The 24,908-nt window shown below is 33.1% G+C and overlaps 1 protein-coding gene across 1 annotated transcript in view; it reads right to left on the bottom strand.

Moving 5' to 3' along the window:
* LOC133323031 (titin) overlaps nucleotides 1-22,857 on the bottom strand; it is a 67,755-nt gene extending 44,898 nt beyond the window's left edge. Inside the window, exon 1 of the mRNA XM_061531988.1 lies at nucleotides 22,801-22,857. Coding sequence (XP_061387972.1) covers nucleotides 22,801-22,857 — 57 coding nt within the window. The remainder of the gene's footprint in view (nucleotides 1-22,800) is intronic.
* Between the last annotated feature and the right edge of the window lie 2,051 nt (nucleotides 22,858-24,908).

Below are 24,908 nucleotides of genomic sequence, written 5' to 3'. Positions count from 1 at the left end.
TATCATCGGTATTTATGGTTTATTGCAAAACACAAAATAAAACAAAATCGTGGAAATTGGATTTTGTTGAACAATTTGTTACGTTCTTATCAATGAACGAACGACCTTATGAGTCATGACAATATTTCTGTGGGAAAATCTACAGAAATGTGGGAGAGTGTGTGTTCACATATAATCAACATCAGTTATTTATATTGTGATTATGATAGATTAGCAAAATATTAAATTGTATTTGGTATATTTTTAACTATGAAATGATTTGATTAAAGTGGAATTTTAAATCATAAACAAATAATAGCAAAAAGTATGATCGATTTTTTAGACCAACATTCTAAAACAACATTTGGAGTAGTGGAATCATTTTGGTATTGGACATGTTTGTATTGAAAATGAACAGATTAAGCTGATCAATAATTATGGTTGGATAAAATACAAACGGAAAGCCAAATCAACTAATTCTCTGGCTTGTGACAGAATATTTGTTCCATAAGGCGGATTAAAAAAAGTTTTCCAGGCGCGCCAGTCTTGTGCACAGCTCTTCCAATTTGGAAGACCATGTTCCGAGATGTTGTATTCCACTTGATATTTCCATCAAATTCGTGACCTTCCCCTTCTACGTGAAGCATCAGTTAGCTCGCTTTTATATGCATTTTGAGCTTGGGTATCCATTCAATTTTGAGCTTGGGTATCCATTCTCCGAAAAAAGGTGGTACAACAGATGGTTCATTCATGTTTCCATAGAACTTTCGGAAAATTTTATATGTGCTTATATGTTAAAGTACGAACCTATATTACAAATCTACTGATATGGGGTATTTAAACCTCTAATGTCAAATTAGAGCTTACAAATGTTAAATTAGAGATAACAAAACTGGAAACACGAGGCGGTATTAAGCATTTCAAGTATATGTGCTAGTCAAAATAAAGTCCTATATTTAATTTCCTCCTCTTAGAATACGCAACACCATATTGAAGATACCTATCATTGAAAGTCGACTAGGATCTCCAAAATACTTAAAATACACTGTACGTTTAACTTGAATTTTTATCTAATAATCGGAAGTGTCACATAAATATGTTAAAAATTAAGACAAGAACTTTAAAAATATTGACAAAAAATTGGGGAAATTCATATGGGGTCTATGTCAGAACTTGGCCCAATTTCGTTCCACACCTTTAGTTATATCCTCAACATATTAAAAAATTTGTAGATTTTTCCTCATTATACACTCAATCTTACGGCTAATGCGGGCATATAAACTTTTCTACGATAGAAATGTGCCTCATCGAAATATCGGTTTTAAACCCCGAGTTTCTTTGGACCCCATCCGTTTCAGACAATTGGAACTCGATTTACAAAGGGCACTATAAGTCCCAAAGGTAGTAATCAGTTTCATTAAAATTTTTCACTTGTAATATATCTTCCAAAATTAGATAAGGTTCGAATATGAAAAACATCGATCCACTCCTTCGATACATCCCAACAATATGATCAACATTTTACTGAAAATTATTTCGTAAATATGATCCGATTTGAACCAAAGCTTAGTATTTGAACGAAAAAATGGGTTCGGTCATTGGTCTTGATCTATATTTAGGTAACTACTACATTGTATGGAGGTGTATTATTTATATCTAAGTGCGATTTTCATTATACATGACTGGTGTTTTGCGAATCCGTAATTTTAAATTTTTTTTTCAAAATGTTACAGGTCCACTGCGAAGCGAGCTTTGTTGCCGGCTTAAAAACACGTTTGTGATTTTCATACGCCATCAATTTAGAATGTTATTGTTTTGTTTGTGTTTGCTCATTTGCTTCTTTATTTATTTATTTAGGTAATCGGTGATTAACATTTGCATATGAATAAATAGTTAATGTTCAATAATTATCCAGGAAATTTAAGCAAGCATTTCAAGAACAGAATTGTGATCTTCCACGTATTTTAAATAAAAATATTTAACGCTTTGATTAACAGGTTTTTTTATTGGTGGATAGATGTGGTGTTGTCATCATCACCATTTTCGACCATCAAATTTTACTTTCTTTTCGCACAGACGGTTGCTCGATTCGCTGACAAAGAATATTTTTTATGTTCGGCAACAAGTCTTGAGAGATACCTTTCCCGCAATTGACTATCATCCCCCTCCCTCTACAAACAGAAAAATACATGTTTTGATTTTGCTTTTCTTAATCTTTGCTAAACAAAATCAATTTGTCAAATGACGCAATTCTTAAATTTAGGAGCTACAATCAAGTGAGTAAGCGACCGTGTGTGTGTGTTTGTGTGCGGAGGTAAGCTTGGCGTGTCTCGCTGTATTTTAGAACAACAATCGAGATGATTTAAACACGAATTTCGGTGATGTATTCAATGTGTATATGGTCATTTTAATATTTTTTCGGTAATTTAATAATTTTCACATTACCAGGTGAAGGCCGGCCGGTCAGCACTTATCAACTTTGGATGTTAGTGGGTGTAGGTGATACATTCTCATGAAATTTTGGTCATCTCATGGCAGATAATGTTATAAAATTACCTGCTTGGTTAAATGATTGCATTTCATTTTGGCCAATGCATAACCAGAATCATTAACCAGCAAGCCACCACCATTAGTCCATATCCTTGATGTGTTCAAATTACTCTCTATGTGTTGTTGTGACATTTCGAGGTCATTCTATGTTTAAATTTTTTTGGCCATTTTTTTAATAATTCCTATTATTATTTTTAGCAAAAATAAAACAACCATAAATATTTAATTGCACTTAAATTTGATTGCTCTTACCTAGGTAAGCGGAAAGTAACGCTCATAAAGGTTGCAAACTCATTAAAGGTTGTTGGTGTGTGTGTGTATGTGTGCATTTGTATTTGTTTACTCTCACACACATATACTCATACAAATACGGCTAACACCTGTTATACATACTCACACACACTTCAATTTTAATGGGAAATTGCTTGGTTGGACTTGGAACTAGTTATTGATAAGAACATCCATCATCCATTACCAAGTAATGATTAGTGGACAACTAGTAAACTTCTCGGGTATACTAATTGAATATTCAACAATAAAACAAATTAGATCCCTTAAAAATTAGCTAGTAGCAATTTTTCCAATATACTTTTGAAATTTGTTAACAAGTAAATTGTTCAAAATCCAAAGTTCTCCATAAAATCTAGAATAAATGACCTATATTTAGAATATGTCACTGGAAGAAATCCTAAATTCGACGATGCAAATACATTTTCTACCCAGCGACAAAAGGTCGAAATTCAGATATTGGATTGCCTCTAAAATTCTACATTTTTTGTTGAGAATTCACTAACACTTTGAGTTCCGATTTATTTCCGTGACCATATAACTATCCAAATCCAGAAGTCATAAAATATGTATATACTAGCTTAAAGTGTTAATTACAATGACTCATGCATTCTTAATTAAAAACGTTCGGAAAAGTCTTCCCTACGATTAGAGTCACTACTAGTAACATGTCGCAAGTTGTCACTTTCCATTCAAATACGGCTATTAACCAAACACGTAATAACAGCAAAAGGCTGCTGCAGCAGCAACATCTCTTTCTAACGCTTCGATCACGTCATCACTTGATGAAGCGGTGAAACGCTTTTGTTTAACACTCAAAAAATAGAAAATAGTTCGTTCGCTAGATGGATTGTTAATTACTAGATTGGAGCGCTTGATCTGTTTGTGTGTGTGTTTGCATTATTTTGCAAAATGACCTAAGTACGCCCGCTAAGTGAAATTGATGATGTCGCTGATGATGATGATAGCGTGCATTAAACGCCTGATTAGATTCGTGGGCGATTTTCTATGTGCTGCTATCTGATGACACAATGCCATAAAAGGATCACATTTGTCTGACACTAATAATTGGCCAGTCAAAGTGAAAATGAAAATCAATCGTTTTAGCATGCAAACAATAGCACAATTGCTCCCACAACTTTTAAAATAATTGTCAAGATTTTTTTTTAAACATCGGTACAAAGTCCATAACATACTAGTCGCAATGGAAATACATAGCCTTAAGGGGAGATGAAGAGGTGTAGATCGAATAAAATTGTGAATATTGAAAAGCTTTCCCGGGGAGGTAAATATTACATATATAACTCCTTATACACACGAATATTACCGCATAGTTATTATTAAGAAGCATCCCCATTCTCAAATTGTGACAGTTTTATTCAATACCTCCAGGATAGAATCCGTTAGCAACTTCAATTTCATGAACATTATATGGTCCTGTTAGCGTACACATGGCGACTATTTGATTGATATTCACTTTTCAATATATTTACAGCCGATGGAAGCCTACTTTATATAAAAGGAGTATGTGAATAGCTAAATAAAATTTCGTTTGATGTTCTTCCTATATACAAATTGGCAGTCCCCTTTTAAGAAGGCCATTTGATGGCCATATAGAAGGTAGTTGCATCATATTTGGATATAGATCACCAAATTCGAGCGGAGGAGGAAACATTTTTTAAAGTGGTAGTTGAATATTCGTAAAAAGAGGCTTATAGCTGAAAACCAACCTCGTCGATAACGAGGATGAATGGTAGGAGACAACGCCACCCATTAGACAACACAAATAAATAAGTACCACAACCACTGCATACAATTCAAGGGGGCATTCATTCTAGGCAATGATAGATAGAGCCCCATCACATAGCTGAGCCTCGACTTGTTTTCTGTGTTCAAATTTAATGCAACTATTCTAAATACATGGAATGCCAGCGGAGTAGGATAATTTCTTTCAAAATGGTTTTGCAATTTGTGAAGATATGCTCACATCCCTATCCAGGTGATATATAGCTGACGCCTTCTGATATTCTAAGAACCAATCTTGGTATCAACATTAACACATGAAGATAAAACAAAATTTGGTATAGCGCCACACAGCGGAAAATTGCTATAAGTAAGGACACCCAACAACTGTATAAAATGCAACGTTGTGTTGTTTCTAGGCAACGATAGATGATAGGCTACAGTAGACACAACATCTACTTAAGTGTAGATGTAATTTGACACAAATCTGAATATCTCAGAATTTTTTGGAACTAATTGTGTAAGTTGGCGATGCTTTATGGAAGCCATATGCTGCCAAGATAAGTAATGGTTGAAAAATCTATATGAACTTAATATATAGAATATAATTGGATTGTGTAGCTGAAGCATCCTGGTATCAACATTAACACATGGGGATAAAACAAAATTGCGTATATATGGGAATGGGAACACTTAATAAGTAAGGACACCCAACAACTGTACAAAATGCACGTTGTGTTGTTTCTAGGCCACGATAGATGGCAGGCTACAGTAGGTAAATCATCTACTTAAATGTAGATGTAATTTGACACGAATTTGCATAGCTCAGAATTTCGGTGAACTAATTCAGTAAGATGGTGATACTTTGTGGAGTAATAGAACAAAAATGTAGATGGACCTAATATGTACATGATTGGATACCCAACTAATTTAAAAAGAAATATAAATGAGCTTTAAATGGTTTTCCTGTATATAGACGATCATTGAAGATCTTTGTATTAAATTTGTGGTATTTTTATATAAAAGTCTATTGGAAGCAGTTTCTGTATAAGAGCATATTGCCACCAATCTAGATTTAGTAAAGTAGATGCACATTAGGTGCAATGAGCTGTAATAAACATTGTTATAATTTGAAACAAATAATAAAAACAACGTGAATATCAATGAAAATCTCCGATTTTTTGTGTATTTCTCGAGGAATACATTTCGAACTAAACTGTGGAGACAAATTGTGTAAACATATATTTTTCAACATATTAATTCTCGTCAACATTTTTTTGCATTAATCTATTGTCTATGTACCATATTAAATCTACTTTACTATTTAATAGTATAATGCACTTGCAACGATTTGGTGACCCAAAATTTGTTAGTGATTTTTTAAGAAGTCACTACGCAAAAAACGCCCCTGTACATTACAGTTTTTTGTACAACAACTATAGGTCAGCGGAAATAGAATGTTTAAGTTTTGCATTGCAGATTAGTTTTCTACATTTATTTGAGAAAAAAAAACTGAAATGCCAATATCAGTAATGGCCAAGAGCAATCAGTGGAATAAGCCGTAATCCGCTTGATGGCGGCGTATAAAACACCCACAACTCTAATAAATTTTAAATATTATTGTATTTGCTTTTGCGTTTTAAAGTGAAAGTATTGGATATATTGTAAATAAAAATTATAATAATAATTTACTTAAAAATATAATATAGTGGTATAAGCAGATATGTTATCGATTTGTCTATAGTTTTAATTAATTTTTACATTTCGTTCCTGCACATAACATATGCAGATAAAAAATAGCAACTAATGTCAAAAAGGCAATTATTAGTAACAATTTAATTTAAAATATCCGAATTATGTGTATGTCATGAATGAAAAATAATATAGCACAATGATTTACAAAAATCATTGTCTATTTTGTATGTACTCATCACATGTGTATCTAAATAAAATCATTTAAATTTAGATATTGGTTTTTATTTTGAGGTTTTCTATATAAAAATTAAAATTGTTTGGTGTGACTAAGTACTATTTACACAAAATAACAACAACAAATAGTAGTCCGATTTTATATAAAAATTATAGCAAATTTAGCATAATTTTCCTTTCTGCAAAAGACCCATAACAATTTAGCAGACATTGTTTTACATTTGTCTGGTCCACTTAAAATTTGTGCAAAAAAAAGTTACTACTAAAATTAACAACAACGTTAACGTACTTTCAGTAGCTGTGGGTGTCATGCAGTGTTGCCAAAACTTTGTCAATAAAAAATGCTAGATTTTGTTTAAAAAAATGCTAGAAAGTGCTAAAAAATTTTAAAAAGTGCCAAATAAAAGTGCTAAAAAGTTTATAAAATTAATTTAATTAATTAATAATGAAATATATATAGCTATAATTTCATATTTTGGATTTTCATTGGAAACAAGTAAAAAAGTGTCAGTTGGTGTTGCCGACAGATATATAGCCCCAACCTATGGCTTGCGGAGGTCTTCGGAATTACACATAGATTTTATTATTAGATTTATATAAGAAATATGTTTTATCAAAGAGGTTTCGGATTTAATGTTGATAAGGTTGGACCCATTGTTTTATAATCAAATGGGTCCAACCTTCGGAATTGATATAGGGTTCGTATAGATAATATACCAATGCAATAATAATTCGCCGGAAGGAGTGGACCAATGGGTCTCATCTTCGAAATTAAACTAGACTTCGTAAGGAAAATAGGTTGTGCAAAGTTTGTTTCAAATGGGACATTCCATTCGCCTGATATTGAATTTATGAATATTGAAAATGTGGACCCTTTGTGGGGGAGGTACCAGAAGGAGTGGACCAATGGGACCCATCTTCCTTCTTGACCTTGACTTGATGAAGATAATAGGTTGTACAAAGTTTGTTTCAAATCGGACATTCCATTAGCCTGATATTGGATTTACTAATATAGAAAATTTTGACCCTCTGTGGGGGAGGAACCAGAAGGAGTGGACCCATCTTCATACTTAATCTGGGCGTGGTAAAGATAATAGGTTGTACAAAGTCTCGTTAAAATCGGTCAGTTTGCATATTATTATGAAATTAATTTTTAGCAAATTTTGACCATTTTGTGGTTGAGGTACCAGAAGGAGTGGACCGATACTCACCATCTTCGAACTTAAACTAAGTTTGGAAGCAATATTAAGATGTGCAAAGTTTAGATGAAATCGATTATTCCCTTCGAGAGTTATCGTGCGCACCAACCAGACAGTCGGACTATGGACGGACGGACATGCGTAAATAGACTCCAAATTTTCTGAAATCAATATTTCGATGAGGCACATATTCACTGTATCACAGTATCAGTTTTTATATACCCTCAGCCTTATGGCAGTTATATAAAAACTGTCTACCAAACCTTATCAATGTGGTTCCACGTTTTGGTATATATCGGTACCTCAATTATTCGGTGGTTTGGTGACTTTAGACATGTTATTCAACCGAAGTGGTTTCAATTTGATATTATTGATTTTCATTAGGAAGGAAATCTCCATACCAAGAATTATCAATATTGGGCCGTGTTAGATAGATAGCCTCCAGGGAGCGACCGGGGACGTTTTTTAATAGAATATATTATAATATCAAATTGCGCGTTTTTGGAGGCTGACTTAAAGTATCGACCTATTTTCGGTATTTTGATGGGTTTAGCTCTGTTAGGTTAGAAAATATTTATGCGGACAATTTCTATATTTGATTATATACTCCATATAAAATTTCCGCCCTCATGATTTTTTTTCAAATAAGCAACCTAATACCAGACAATGTCACAATCACCATATGGGGTACCAAACCATGTTTTAAGAAAATTTTAATAAACACCACGTGGTGCAGGGTGGTGTTTAACATGGTGTTTATAACAAGTTCGGCCGGGTCCGGTTTTTTACCTGGTAACAGATTTACTGACACTTCTTTAACATTTAAATAAAACTCATATCGTAAAACATAAAAAAATCGAAAAACGGCAAAATTTTTGGTATGAAACCAAATAGACGGACAATTTTGAAAATATCCAGAAAAAAATAAAAAATGCTAAAAAAGATGCTAGGTGCTAGATCAATTTTTTTGGTGCTAAACGAGTTTAAATAGTGCTAAATCTAGCACTAAAAGTGCTAAATTGGCAACACTGGTGTCATGCAACAATTAATCTGCCGGTAAAATGCAAATTTACAAGGTGTTTGTTGTAAATTTGTTTATGGCTGGGTATTTTTTTTCCTCTTCTGCTACAACTTATTCTGTATGCAAGTGTGAGTTATAACGCCCATGAGAAAATTGTCACAGATCAATGGCACATTTACCATTCATGAAATTGTATTTAAGTTTTTTTTTTTAAGGAAAACTTTGAGCTGTTGTAATACATATATTTTGTATGGAGTCGAACTTAGAATTAAACCATTTCATGTAATTGGAAGAAATTACTTTATTTTTCTTTGAAATAATATATAAAAAATCAAATTTTTTATACTTCAAATATTTGTAATTTGAATTACGATAATTTGGAGTTTGAATGAATTCATTTGTAATTCGTTTTCAAATAATATTAATATGAATTTCGTAAATTTTTAATTCGAGTTATGTTCATTTTCGCAAGAATGTTATAAGCTGCGCCCAAGCCCATATAACGTAACTCTTTTTTTTGGCATTCTGCAAGTTGAAGTGGTGGTAATTTTTAATTCTGGGTTTGTATCCGCAGACAATTTTCAATGTAGGAAATTTTTTTTTGAATAGCCCCTATATAAAGATTTTATACCATTTCCTGTATGTTAAAAAACTTAGCGGGAAAAAATAGTATGTATGTGGGATATACCTTCTATGAGTAGATAAGTTGTCGAGTAGTTCCATGTTTATACATATCACTCATGTGAGGTTCTAGGTCCACCAATTACATGTTTCGGATTACTAATAATACAATTTGAAGTACAAAACCTTCGAATTAGAATTAAACAATTTTTAATTATCTTTGAAAAAATTATGTCCATGCCATAGTCGAATTCAGTTCCAAAAGACTTGATCGAATAAAAGTAATTGTCTAGATCCACTTATTTTAAATATATTTTAAACATGTTCTGAAGGTTCTGAATCACATATTTGTTGGCATTAATATTTCAGTCTCAATATTTTAAGCCTGTTGATTTTTCCCCCTAAATTTCATTGACCTGATATTATTCACAAATATAAAGTGTCAATGTTCTTTACATCATAATTTTTTAACTTATCGTTATGAAATCCTTATGACCAAAGTGTTCCTATTTTCTCCTACTAAACACATTGAAAATATGTTTATCGAGGCAAAGTGAATTCAGCTACTAGTTGAAATCAAATTTTAAATCATATGGATAAAATTCCTAAAAGCTGTAATGGTCACGTTATCCTTTTTTTTAATTTATTAATTAACTCAATTGCGAATTCTTTTCCAAATCCATTTTCCATTTCAAGAAAAATTAGAAAAAAAATATAAAAATCACATTTCACACTATTAAGTGTTAGTTTTCCGTTTTGAATAAAAATCTAAACTGCAAACCGTTATGTTTTTAATTTCAAATTAGTGTTTTCTTTCTTCGAATTTATGTGCATTTTTTATTTTATTTTTTTACTAACCTAAATTCAAATGATCACTTGTAACGGTCACTGCAAAATATTCTTATTTGTTTTTTTTTTCGAATTCAGTATTCCTTTTAAACTGAATCGAAGTGTTTCGATTTCTTCTTCTTCGGCTTTCTTTTCACAGTTTTAGTAGAAGACTCGCTGCTTCTTTCGTTCTTCCAGTGAGTCAAAATCACAGCTTCAAAATGTTAATTTTGTTTCGTTTAATTTTTTTTTAGATTTTCTTTGTGTTTTAGATTTTATTTTTATTTTAGCTTTAAGCGTTTCGCGTTTAGTTTCAGTTGTTAATCAAGAACAAGCTTAAGAAAGACGTACGTTTCGATCGAGCACCAAAATCACACTGAAATTAGAAAACCCCGCATAAACAGAACTGAATGTTGTTGGCTGACTGGCTGGCTGGTCGATCGGTTGGTTGGTGGCTCTGGCTGGCCGATTGCAGTACGTTGGCTGGTGGTGGTGTTGGAGCTGATGGAGCTGTTGTTGTCGCTTCGATAGGAGATGTGACCGTATACGTATGTCGGCGACAACAACAGTGACAGACATACAGACGTACGACAATAACAACAACACATCCGATCGATCGCTGCAAACATGTTTTCGAAAAAAGGTAGTTTGTTTCGGGTTCTGCTTTTTTTCTGTGTGTGAATGTTTCGCATTGCTATTGTTATTGTTTTTAGTTGTGTTTTTCATTTGTTGTCTTTATTTAATTTTTGTTTTATTGCCATTTTCATTCTCGCCATTCAGTTAGCCCACAACACTTGTTTTTTATTAGTTTATTAAAGCTGAGAGATTGAAAAAAAATAATAAAACAGTATAGAATTTTTGCAAATGTTTTTGTTGCTGCTGTTGTTGTTTATTTATTTATTTTGTGTCATTGTATTGAAGTCACCTAAAACAGTCTCTCGATTGTTTTGTTTCAAATTTCAATTCGCAGAACACAAGAGACAGCCGTGCACAGTGGGGAATATACGAGAAGAAATGTTGATTAGGGCCCCCTCTATAAATGATAACATTCTTCAAGTGTTAACCAACCAATGTTGTCAAATTAAAAATTGCGATAAAATTTGTTAATAAGAAGTGTTCTAATTCAGGAGACATAAGGTATTAATAACATACCAAGTCGTTCAAGAATGATTTCTCTAATACGTACCATACTCTCGAGTATGCCTACGGACAAAAGCTTTTTCGGTAGTAATAGTGCAAATCATTCTCACAAAATCAGTCAGATCAAAACAGTTCCCAAATTGAGAATCTATTGTGATTTTTCTATTTGAATATATATTGAGCTACGAGTGTACCGAACCAGTCGTTAAGTAAAACCGAACCATTTTTAAGAATTTTTCCCATATATAGGTATTAGTGTCCTGATTGAGGTTGGTATCGTATTCAATATTTGCGGAAAGTGCTAAATTGTACTAAATTTGGTACAATTCGCATTTGGGTGATAGGATAAAGATGGAATCCTGAAATTTGAAATTAAAATTAATTAAAATGCAGGATTAAGGTATGGAGATTGTTTTGAAAATTCGTGATTATGTTAGTACTAAGTTTGTTCACTAAAATCTAAATTGTATATTTTAGTAAACGGATGGATATGGAAAACTTAAATTTGAAATTAAAATTACAGGATTAAGGTAATATTGGAATTTCGTACTTATAGAAATGAAAAGCTCTACAGTGTACTAAATATGGTACAATTTGTTTTGAGTGAACGGACAGAATGGGAATCCTAAAATTTGGTCTTAAAATTACTGTTACTGTAGGATTGAGGTAGTGTTGGAAATCCGTATTAATGGGTACGAAAAGTACTAATATTGGTCCATGTTGTATATAGGTGAACATATAGAGCAGGAATCTTGAAATTGTGAATTAAAATGACTGTTAGAGTCTAAGATTCAGGTAGTTTAGGAAATTTATACTTATGGGTACTAAGTGGTACTAAATTTAGTAAAATTAAAAGTACGTTTAATATATGGAGGTTTTCTTGCAAATGTGTACTTATGAGTTCGAAAAGTGCTGAATGGAACTAACCGTGAAAAATGTAGGTACTTAAAATATATAATTGGAATTCTGATCACTCTTGAATATGTATATTCGAAATAAGAACGAAATTTCGGAAATCAGTGCTTATGCGTATCCAGAGTACTAAATTGTACTACACTTGATATTAGATGTAGGAATATAGGTGGAATTCGAAATTATAGCACAACAAATTATACAGTATTCACGATTTCTATATAAAAATTATTTTTTGTTTTGTATTCCCTTTTCGCATACGAAGTAGCGGGCACTTCGCTAATACATATATATTCCCAAACCTAGCATTAGCGATATCACTTTGCACGAACCCCTTCGATAAGAAGAGGCAAATGTTTTACGTGTCAAAATACGAAATTACACCAACTTCTTTGGAAAAATGGGACGGTACCGGGTCTATACTAAATTGAGGGCCCATATAGCCCATTTTCAATACCAAACAACCTAGGACTTGCTGCAATGTATGGGCATATTTCAAAGTAATATTATCCGAGTCTTAAAGCTATTTCAATGAACAGTCAGACGAACATGACTTAAGGGACTCCCCCCCCCCTTTCTCGGTGTCAATTTTTTTTTTTATTTAATTCGAATGTTTTCTAATTATAGAATGTTCCTACAAAATTTCAAGTGAAAATCTCAAGAACTCTTGAAGATATAGCCGATTTATTGTGTCAGCATCAAGGGACGGCAAGAGTGATTCTCAAACTTTAAACGCATTTTTCTCGAAGCCAATGGCGGGCACGATAACTCAAAAACTAATAATCCAATCGGTCCCAAATTTTGACACGTTTCTCTGGTAGTGTATAGCTCTCGTATGAACAAGGATAAAGCCAATCGGTGAAGATCTTCCTTATTTTTTAACTTATTTTGTGGTCAAAAATAGGCGATTTTCCAAAAAAAGAAAATTAAAAGTTCCGCCATTTTGTTAATTGTTGTGCGAAGTCAATAATCCTAGTTCATACGAGAGCCAGACATGTACTCTTTCTAACACCGATGTTCCAGTGAGGAGTTATCATGCCCGCCATCAAAAATAAGGACTTTTCTTTGATCACAAAAAAATAACAACAAAGCAACAAAAACAAAATTTTGTAAATTATTTTTCTTCCTCTTTAAATCTTCAAAAATATATGTGCAAAGTTACAATCATTAACAAGCATTGGTATTCATTTACAAGGCCATTTAAAATCTTAAAAATAAAAAATCGAGAATTGTGGGGGGGGGGGGGATTCCCTTAATCGAAATATAAATTTATTCGGATAAAGATATTTTGCAAAAGGAATAGCAAACTTAACCATCCTCTTTATGGTGGAAGAGTATAAATATAAAAAATGCGGAACACTGTTATTAAAAATAACATTTTTTTATTTTGGATTTTTATTAAATTTATTATCGCTTTTTTTCTGCATTCAACCCACAGTGTAATAAATCATTAAATTTTCCAAAGCTTTCAGCTTGGACCTCTCTCTATCTTAAAGAAGAGCAACAAACATATTGAATTTCCATTATTAGGAATAGTTTAAAAATAGTCGACCATTTAGAATATTTACACAAGATGATGATCTTAAAAATGATTCACAGACTCAGTGGCTCACACATGCAAATTGTGGTGGCATGTAAGCTTCGACAACACGTCATTACTTTCGATATCGGGATATACCATATATATGCATAGCGACCATACATACACAAGACGTATATACAGAGCGTGTTTGTCTGGTTAATTTGTTGCTGTTGTTTGTTTTTATTTGTTATTTCAGTTTTTTTACATTTTATTGCAAAGTCGCCTACATTGAATTTTGGGTGAGTTAACTCATCACCGTGTGTATAGAGTGACATGTTTTTCCATTGAATTCTAACTATCGGTCGCCAATAATCGTACAATTTATACCAATCATACATCCAAACGTTAGGCAGCAACAACAACAAGCAACTGTTGGTGTTGTCAACAAGACAAGTGATTTAAACGAAGCGACAGACAACACGAACCAGTCGTCTGGAAAAAGCGGGTGTTTGGTGTTGGTCTACTCGGTGTCACACAATGCACTTTAGCCCATTATTCATAATCTAAGACTGACTGATACGATTTACGGTTTAAAGTTGTGACAATCAATGGTAGCACGTGTCCTGCCCCCAGCACATGTTATACAAGACGTAGGACTTATTTTATGTTATGCTATCGAAAGCACACACTCACACAAATCTCTAATGTTGTTGTACACAATAGTTAAAAAATTGTTATTGTTTGTAATTCGCATTCACCTGGCAAATTTCGAACTACAAGAAGGCACACGACAAAGAGCCAATTGTGAGATGGCTCTCTCAGACATTGTCTCGCCGGCAACAACAACAACAAATCATCCAAAGCCCCAACAGCAGTGTCAAACACATAAACAATTCCCACGCACGCATACAGTGACATGTGCCGGTGTTGTATGACATGTCGCATATCACAGCTTGAATGGACATCATGGCCAAAAAGTGTGATCTACGCTGACCATAAAAAACTACAGCTTTTGATGGCGCTGTTGTTGTTGGTTTCGTTACTGTTTCTGTGACAGTCTCCAGTCCAGTCCATAAAAAATAAATCGAACAGCCAGACAGACAGACAACCGACCAACAAATCCAACCAAAAATCACAAATAAATTGCAGTTGTTTTCACTCGAGTGCTGCGCTATTCTTCGCATTGAATGACGTCACTTGGCCAATTGGTATGACAGCATCACAGCCAACCACAAATCCAGTAGTAAATCAAGTCGAGCAGTAGTCTCGTCAATCGAACCAATAATGACTCAAATTATTTTTGTATTGATGGGTCTTCGTGTCTAATGTCGTAGTTCGGTGACTTAAATCTAATATTGTCCGAACATTTTTTTCAATAAAAAAATCGAACTTTTCAAAATGTTCTTTCTGCTTGCTCGTGTGGATGTAAACCGGTTACTATTGACACGGAGATTTATCTTCGATTTTTGTTTTTCTGCCAAACTACTTATTTCTGATGAGATAAAATTTGACTTAATTTGCATCAACTGTGAAAATAGCTGAAGGTGTGGAAGCTTTTAGCTACCTGCCTGATCATTTTTGATTGGATTAATGGACATAAATCATTTCGTTCGGAAATGATAATTGTTAATTTAATTAGCTTAGAAATTTCTTTGTACCCCAACTCCATGATAAGATTGAGCCGCCGAAAAATAATTACAATGATAAAGGGTAACATATAATGCCATTAAAATGTAAAGGTTTTTAATACATTTCTAAATTCCAAGTAAATTGATTACATATTTCATCAATTAAGTATATGAGATCACTTAATGTCCTGAAAATACTTTTAAGCTGAATTTTTAAAAAATTGTCGAAAAAGATAGGGGATCGAGCGATGTGTATTGGCATTTACGCATCAACGAAAGTAACTGTGGTAAAACGTGATGGACCAAAAAGACAAAATCGGTCAGAATATGGGGATTAAATAGATTACTCGCATATTTGAGAGACTTGGTGTACTAATAATGTTATTAAAATCAACTATGCGTAAAATCGGTATTATACCACATATCTCTTTCAGACAGTCTGTGGATCATTTACAAATGCTTGACCACGATAACTCCCGAAGGGCGTCATGGATTTTGTCCAAACTTTTGACATCGTATGTCTAATTGAAATATTGGATTTGACCTCTATTTTCTTTGGACCAAATCCATTTCAGACAATTTGGAGTAGATTTACAAATGACAGCACGTGTGTCTGCTTGGTTTGGGCGCTCAATATCTTTCGAAGAGAGTAACCGATTTTATCCAATATTTTCTCATCGAATTTTTTTTCAAACTTAAATCAAGTTAGAAGATAAAAAATGTGGATACACTCCTCAAAGGGTAAAAAAATTAAATTTCTATATTCAATACCAAGTGAATTGATGGATGTCCTATTTGATCCAAGCTTTATCAATTTCCAAATTGATCCATTGATCGTACATCGTATTATTTTTTAACCAAACTTCAAAGGCTAAAAATTTAGAAAGATTTTAAATTTCATATGAAGCGAATCCTATTTTACTCATTGATTGCAGATTTAATGAAAATTATACATTTAATGACACCTCGACACTAGACTGTGTCTCCGTAGATAGAACATATCTGTCGGTAACTGCTACCTACATTTTTTACTTGTTATGGAATATCATTACGGATATTCCATTCGTTTTATAAATCAGAAGAAGTAAAACCTATCTTAAAATTTGACTTAGAGTCAAAAAACGGATAATCCGATGAGGCCCATTAAATGTGCCCTCATTAACCTCATGGCAGAGATTATTACATGGTAGGTATTAAAAGATTCTCTATATCTAACACCGAAGGTAAAGAGCGTATTGAATTTGTCATTCTGTCCAACAGGACCATCCTGAGTGCGATGGTGGACGCGCCACCCAAGAATGATTACAAAATGAGGTTCCTCGCTTCATTTCCAGCACACAATGGCCACCAACATCTCCTGATACCAATCCGTTGGTCTATTGTGTCTGGAGTATTTTGGAAAGCAATGTTGGCACTAAAAAATACCAAAGTAAATGGCCAAATGGCCACCAACATCTCCTGATACCAATCCGTTGGTCTATTGTGTCTGGAGTATTTTGGAAAGCAAAGTTGGCACTAAAAAATACCAAAGTGTCGATCACCTCAAGCAAGCGCTTCCCCGGTGGTTTCATTTATTCAAAATTTTGACGCTATTTCCGACATTTTTGCTTTCATTCAATAAAATTAAAAAGGGTAAAAATTATGGCGCTTGACTTTGTTGCAGATTTTTTTCTTACCCTGTATATGTCGATTTAGGTATGTCTACCTTTTAAGTATGTTTAGGTATGTCTACCTTTAAATTGTCCACATTGATAATACATCTAGGATGTTTACTATTGAGAATTGGAGCTATTTGTTACCATACCGCTCTATTTTCCATTGGAGGCCCCATTACCTTTTAGGTACTTTGATGGTCTAGCAATGGCCCGGCCGAACTTAAAGGCATTTTTACTTTCAAAAATATTTAAATATATTTTAAAATAAACATACATTTTTATTAATTAACAAAATATTACCTTCGCTTTTTATCATGAAGACAAACATTAATTAAACTAAAAATTCTAAATTAAATTTTCTTAAATCATCTATGAAATACACATTTTTTTGCTGCATTGCGGACGAGTTTCAGAACTTATTGTATTATGCCATATTTGCTTAATTTAATAAATATTCGTTTAAATACAATAAACAACCATGTCAGAAAATCAACAAAATAATTTAATTGTGGCATGAACAAATTTATCATTTAAATCTAAACTTAAATCTGTACGCATGGTATTGTTGAAAGTTCAAGGTTATTTCAGTTTAAAGGATCTTATTTAATAATTAAAATATTCAAGGTGATGTCCTAAACTAATGATTTGGTTTTCTTATTAAAAACAGGTTCATTTTTAGAATATAACATAAACTATGCCGTGGATTGCATGCAAATACTAGTTAAGTGAAACTAGTTACCGTTAGTTTACCTATGCTTAAAATAGGAAGTAACGGTTGAGGTAAATGCTTGATCGGTTTTTGTTGTGAACTGCAATCAAATTACAGCTTCGAGAAAAAAAATATGCATATCAGATTATAAACCATAAGTCATGAATCATAAAGTTAATATTTTGTAGCAGCTTATAAACAATTACGTCATTATTTTGTTAATGTGTTGGTGTGACCGAAGCCTTTGGCGATTTGCTTATTAAATCAGCTGATGGTATATTCTCTAAGCTATCATAAAATCATAATAAATTATTCGTAATTTATTAACGCCGCACACACAGTGACTTTAATTTGAAATGCTTCGAAATTTAATTAATAATGATTTGTTTTATTATTAAATGTATTAAATTAATTCTTTAAAGCGGAGGATGTTGCAATGACAAAATCAAATGACAATCTTCTTTATAATAAAAGAGAGTACAATGTTTTGGATTTTTCTTAGAAACTCCAAGCTGAATTTGTTTAATATAACTTATATGACAATAGAAGCTTCATGTGCATTGAGTCGATGCACGAATTCCCTATGCCAATTATTAATTTAAAAAAAAAGTAAAAAAGAGTCAATTTGATGTTGTCGCTAGATACATAGAATAACTTCGGGTAATGTGGACTATGAGTCTAATGGGGACCAAATGCTTGAAATATGATAACGCCGCTTTGATACATGTTTTCCTAATTAGTGATACATAATTGCAATGTTGAAAATTTTGTTAAGCTCTGACTGCAAATATGTGATTGAAATATTTTTTAGCACAATAGTCGAAAACGTTGTTTTTCCTCAAATATAAAGAAGTTATCTGGTTCTTTATTTTCTACAACAAAAACATACGTTTAGCTATAATTACAATGGGTGTGTTTTATTTTTTAAGCCGAAATTTATTTTTAAATAGAAAAAAATATTTTTTTAAAAAATACGAGTAATGTGGACCACTTTTAAAAATTGGGACCTGTTCGAAACACGGCCCATATTACAAACATTTATGCATTTCAGCCCTCTCAAAACTCAATATGCGAAATTACTGCTGTTTCGGTCGGAGGCTATTCCAAAATATGAACCCATATGTTTTTGCATTCATTAGGTTCGTTCGTTTACTTTCCCAGTAATATTTACTCAGTAAGAATTTGCAGAGAGTAAATACGAATTTTTCCTTTTCAAGAGAGAAAACTGCAAAAAGTAAACGAACAACATCCAGTAAAAAGATTGTTTCGACACAGCTGATTAAAACAACAAACAAATTGGCGCAAACTATAAGACAGCATTTTTATTAGAAAAATGGATAACAAGCGGAAAATTGATGTTGTTTGTTCCCCATAAACACTTAAAAGGGTTGTGACCTGTTATTCCTGTATCTGCAATTGATATGGGGGTGGACATAACCGATGGTGTTCCAGACATGTTAGGGATGCACACTTTTTTGTTTCGATTTGGAACCTAAAAAATCGTTCGCCAATTACTTTTATTACTCTTATATTTAAATACTTGCGTTTTCTTCATCCATTTTGGTATTTAATGATACAAAATCAAAATAAAATTCACAAAACAATCAATTTTCTTGAGAACAATTTTTTGTTTGTTTACAAAACATAACAAAACAGCTGATTAAATATCAGCTGATGGTACAAGAAAATTCTTACTGAGTAAATTTTCCTTGTAAGAATTTGCAAATACTCAGTAACACAACTGTCAAATCTGCTCTCTCAATTCACTCTCTTTTACTGGACTTTTGGGTAAACGAACAACATTTTGTAATAATTTGTACAAATTCGTACAAATTATTGAGTAAACGAACGAACCTATTGTTACCCAAGATGAGTGTTGCCAAAACTTTGTTGATGAAAAATGCTAGATTTTATTTAAGAAAATGCTAGAAAGTGCTAAAAAATTTAAAAAGTGCTAAAAAATTAATAGGGAGAAATATGTTTTTACACAATAATGAGATATATATTACTTTAAAGTTCATTATACGCTTCACAAGGCGGGTGGGTGAATATTAAATTTGTTTCCATCACCTCCAAATATTCTCCTGAGACCCCATTTATTCTTAATCAGAATAAAATTCTATGTCAATTTAGCCGTCGTCAGAATTTGAAATTGTGCACATACATTGCCACTACTCCAAGAAGGTTTGGTATTGGAAATAGGATATGTTGGTCATTTTTAGGGCAGTCAATATTCCATTCCATATTCCATTTTGAAGATCATGGTTACGTTTTCCTACATAATTTGCTGTAATTTTGTATTTTGCGTTCTCCATGGAAGTCTTCCTACTAAAAATGATCAATATTGGTTTATTTTTAGAGGAGCCCTCTTTTTGTGATAAATATAATTTCCAAAATTATCATATGGGTTTCGGTTTAGCCTCCGTAGAGCAATACCTCTTTTATACATTTTTTTTTTTTTTTTTTGATCCTGTGGACACGGCTGAAGGCTTCAATGGCTCCAATTTTATATTTTGCAGAAAATCTTTCTACTAAAAATTATCAATGTTGGTCCATGTTTCAGGGTACACACCAGAGAGCGGTACTCCCATTATTCGGCATCTTGGCATTTTCAACCGAATGTACCATAATTTAATACTTATGATTCTAAGGAGATGGAACAACTTCCTACGAAAAATGTATACCGTACTATATACTACTATACGTACTATATAACGGTACCACCTGGTTTTCGGTACATTTTGGGAAAATAAAGAAAATTATCAATTTAGATCAAGATTTGTACATAGCCCTCATATCAAAGTACTACCACATTTTCGATACTTTGAAGGTTTTAGCTGCATTCTCGTATGATAGAACATATTTATGCGGACTATGTTCTACATAGGTCAATGTTGGGACCTATTTCCCATTAAAAGTTTCCATCCTATTTGGGTAATTTTACACTTTAAGAACCGAAGTGGGTGTAATTAAAAAAAAATGTTCGAATTAGGTCTATTATTGACATGAGCCGGCCGAACTTTAGGGCTATTTTACTTATTTAAATGTTATCGGACATTTTTTTTACATGGGAAAATCAAATTAATAGCTTGAAATATAGGTAAGTTTCAATGCGTCATTGTGAATGAAACCAAAATACCCAACATTAAATAAAAATCGTGAAAAAATAAAAGTGCTAAAAAATATGCTAGATCACTTTTTTCGGTGCTAAACGAGTTAAAAAAGTGCTAAATCTAGCACTAAAAGTGCTAAATTGGCAACACTGCCCAAGATTGAAATAAATATAAATTTAAAACAGGCGGATTGATATTCCGATGTATTATAAAACTCCATTTATAAAACCACGAAATATTCAGAACAGAATTCTATCTCGATTTAGCAATGTACAATGTACATGTTTTGATATTCTCCCATATAAATGTCTTATCCCATTTTCGATATTCTGAAGCCTTGACGTTAAATGGTGGGAAAACGCGATTATTTCCCACCATTTAACGTCAGTAACATCAATAGTGGTATATTTATGTACGAAATTTCTTCTGGGGTCTTACAATGTATAGCACCAAACAAACTTATAATGCACATCCCACACACAGTGGTGTAGGGTACAACAAATGTCTTCTTCGAATCTAAAGAAATATAGTCATCGGTTTTTCTGTTTCAAAAGAAATGTCTGCCATAACAAAAATGATACATATTTTTTATGAGAGCTTCCATTTATGGAGATTAATGGGAATCAATGATCATCGATTTGTTCCATAAATGCAAAGAATTCTTCGTGCACATTTGAATTTATGTGGAATCATTTAACGGCAAATTGTCTACCGCCCTAATCACAGTTTGATTTGTTGGAGTTGTTGTTGCCATCGATATTAATTCCAAAGCGTGGGTCGGACTAATGAGTCGTTTCGATTCATCTGTCTGGCGAAATGATGCGGAGAAGATGAAGATGTTGCTGCTGCTGGTGGTGAGGAACCCCTTGATGCCTCATCTCAAATCTCAAGCCATGGCAAACGTGTGACACACATATCAATGTGTACATGTCTATGAGAGAGTATTGGTATTTATGTATATGACGATGAATGAATCAATGGAGATTTATAGAGGGGTAGTTGTTGCTGTTGTTGTTTTTTTCTTGCTCCACTAATTGTTAAACAACCGTAAATTATTCAAGTTCAAGCGGCATTCAAATTGAATTTGAATTGGACGTGTGCGTGAAGGTAATTGATTTCAATTATTTTCAATTGATACCTAGCTGCGACGTACCTACCACCAGCTCAACTCCCCTGTTCGATATTATGTCATGCAGATGCAGTTATTATCGTTTTGGGAATATTTTACATATATACGTATATATGTGTATGTGCTTGCAACAGATGGTAGTCTCATTACATGCAACAAATTATAGCTTCATCGTGAATTGTTTTATTCGATTTGTTTATTAACAAATGGATTTGGATCATAAGTGGCAAATCATTTTCAATTTGAACTTTCACATAAAAGTAATCACAATATTAGAGTGTTAATGAAAGGGATTAGAATCAATTAATTTAGATTCACACATCGTAATGTTTCTTCCGGAATATCGATGATCTGGATTTGGTCCCAATTTTGCTCATCGAATATTGAGATTATCGACTCACACAATATTTTGAACCTGCCACAAGTTTCAACATTTTCAAAAAAAATTAATGTATTTACCAAACCAAGTGCCAAGAATTCATGATGCACCACACCATTGCAGTCGGAAGAAACAGTGAGCATCTGACTGAACTGGACATGATTTTTTTGAATTTATGTGGATTACAAAAAATGCAAATAACTTATTGATCTGTCACAAGAAAACTGTAAATCCAAAATTGCTCATATGTTCCAACAGAACAAAAAATTATGTACCTTCATATCTATAACTTCATATGGCCTTAATTTAATAAAAACCTCAATTCAATATTTAGTCGATTATACCCATTCTATATGGTATCAAAGTATATATCATTAGTCTTAGGGCTGGGGGGGGATAAGCACGAACAACCACATAGCTCCCCGTGCATTCATTATTTCATGCATAAAACTCACCATTTTTCTTAGCAATTCCTCACTTTGAATTTTACTTAGATCCGTATCCAACTCCATATTATAGACCTGTAAGGAAGAAAACATTTTTTGTTGTAATTAACATTACACTCCAAATTACTAGAATAACATAGGCCAATTAATAACTATATTGAAACCCTTAAAGGATATGGGGTTTTGTATGACTATTTCAATCTTTGGTTAATATTTAGCATTTAAAACTAAGTATTTGTATCATCACATAGTACTTCGACTTCAAACAAAATGTTCAAGACAACTCTAGATTTAAATTCCTATTCAAATTGGAAATTGGCATTGTGGCAGTTCGAACGAACGAACAACCGATGAAATCATGATGATGTAATTGTGCAGTTTTATTTTCAACTTGCATTGCAATGCATTTTCATTGGCGCTGCGTAAATGGAACGACGAAGCTAATGCAAAAAAACACAAAAAAAAATAAATAATATTATAAAAAAAATAAACAGGCCTCAATAAAAAGATTTACAATTTTTGTGTGTAACATGTTTTCACTGGTTTTCCAAAAAAGGAATTATTCTTCAAAGCCCCCATGACCAAAACCTGTGTGCTGTGATAAGTGCGCATGCGCACCAGCTTAAGTGTCAGTCGTTTGCTTGGCGGGTCGTTTGTACGAATTGGGGGTAGGGAGATATTGTCGCACTTTGTATCATCAACGTTCATCATCTTGGGTTTGTGCCACCAATGTGTCCATAAATAACAAACTTCACAAAAGCTCTGACGCACAAGCTCACGCACACACACCACACATACTTCGCTGGAGGCGCCGACGCCGCTCACATTAAATATCACTGACATTGCTCGTCCTTCATTAGTTGCGTCAAAAGCACGACCTGAACAAAAATTACATAAATTGTGTCAACTGATTGACTGACTGCCTGCCAGCCAGCTTGACATTACTTTGATTCAGGGCAATATTGCAAGTTTGTTGTTGTTTGCTGTGTCGGAACCGTTTTGTTCCGTTCGAGGTGATCGGGAAATCAGGGAGTGTTGACATCTATCGAATCGCATTTAGAAAACAAAACAAAAAATGTGACAATGAAACTGACAAATGGTCAAATATAACAGAAATTAAATCCATATTTGCCTTGAAGAGGATTTACAATTGAGTGAACAGCAATGGAACTTTGTTGCAGATAAAAGAGTACCGTTAACATCACATGAAATTAATGGCAATGTTTTTGTAGTAATTAAAATATTATATATGTATGTGAATTCACAACGTACATACATATTTACATTGGTAGAATAATTTACGTTTCATATCCATAAAATAACTTGTTTTCGATTTCATGATAAATGACATACAAATCGGATCGTTTTTTTTAGATATTTCTTTACATAAAGGCTTAAGGAACGAATTTAAATGAATATAATACATTGTTATGCATTCTTCCAACATGACCAACATAGATTTCCTTTATACAACTTTAATACTAATTTCTGGAGTCTGACCAAAATTTAGCGAGTTTTACGGCCTTTGAATGGTCAATAGTTCTTCTTGGGTAAAATGACAACTTTCTGGTGTTTTTCACACAAAAGTCTAAGTTCACTCAACGCGCTAAATGTTCATCAATCATCATCATAACAGACATTTTTAAACGTTGGACAGATCGCATTTCCCGTGTAAAATCATGACGTTCGGGTCATAATTGTGGTCTCTATAGCGAATAATATAGAATAAACAGACAAAATGATAGTTTTAGGTTTATACGATCCCCATAAATATTACCGATAATTTTCCATCGACTTAGACCAGATGCAGACCAACATGTAAAATTTCAGAGTGAACCTTGATCCCCCCACGACATAGTCGTGTAAGGTATATATGGGAGGGCTATTTGTATGTGGATCAAGGAAACACCTAAAGGTCGTGAGGAAATACTCAAAGGCCACTATGGTAGTCTCAGTGTTGATCCAAAATACGCATCCTAATGTTCTATCATGTTTTATAATGAAACATCTAGGCCCACTCCTCCTGACATATTAATATATCACCATCTATACGGGGATATTGAACTTCTGGACCTGATATTGGTTCTATGGCTAGCTTCCGATTCGTTTAAAAAAAA

This window comes from Musca vetustissima, unplaced genomic scaffold (genome assembly GCF_032173495.1).
Source record: "Musca vetustissima isolate MV318-11 ecotype Yass unplaced genomic scaffold, APGP_CSIRO_Mvet_v1 utg3678, whole genome shotgun sequence".
NCBI lineage: Eukaryota > Metazoa > Arthropoda > Insecta > Diptera > Muscidae > Musca > Musca vetustissima.
The sequence above is the reverse complement of the archived record's forward strand: the minus strand, read 5'-3'. Positions and strand labels throughout refer to the sequence as shown.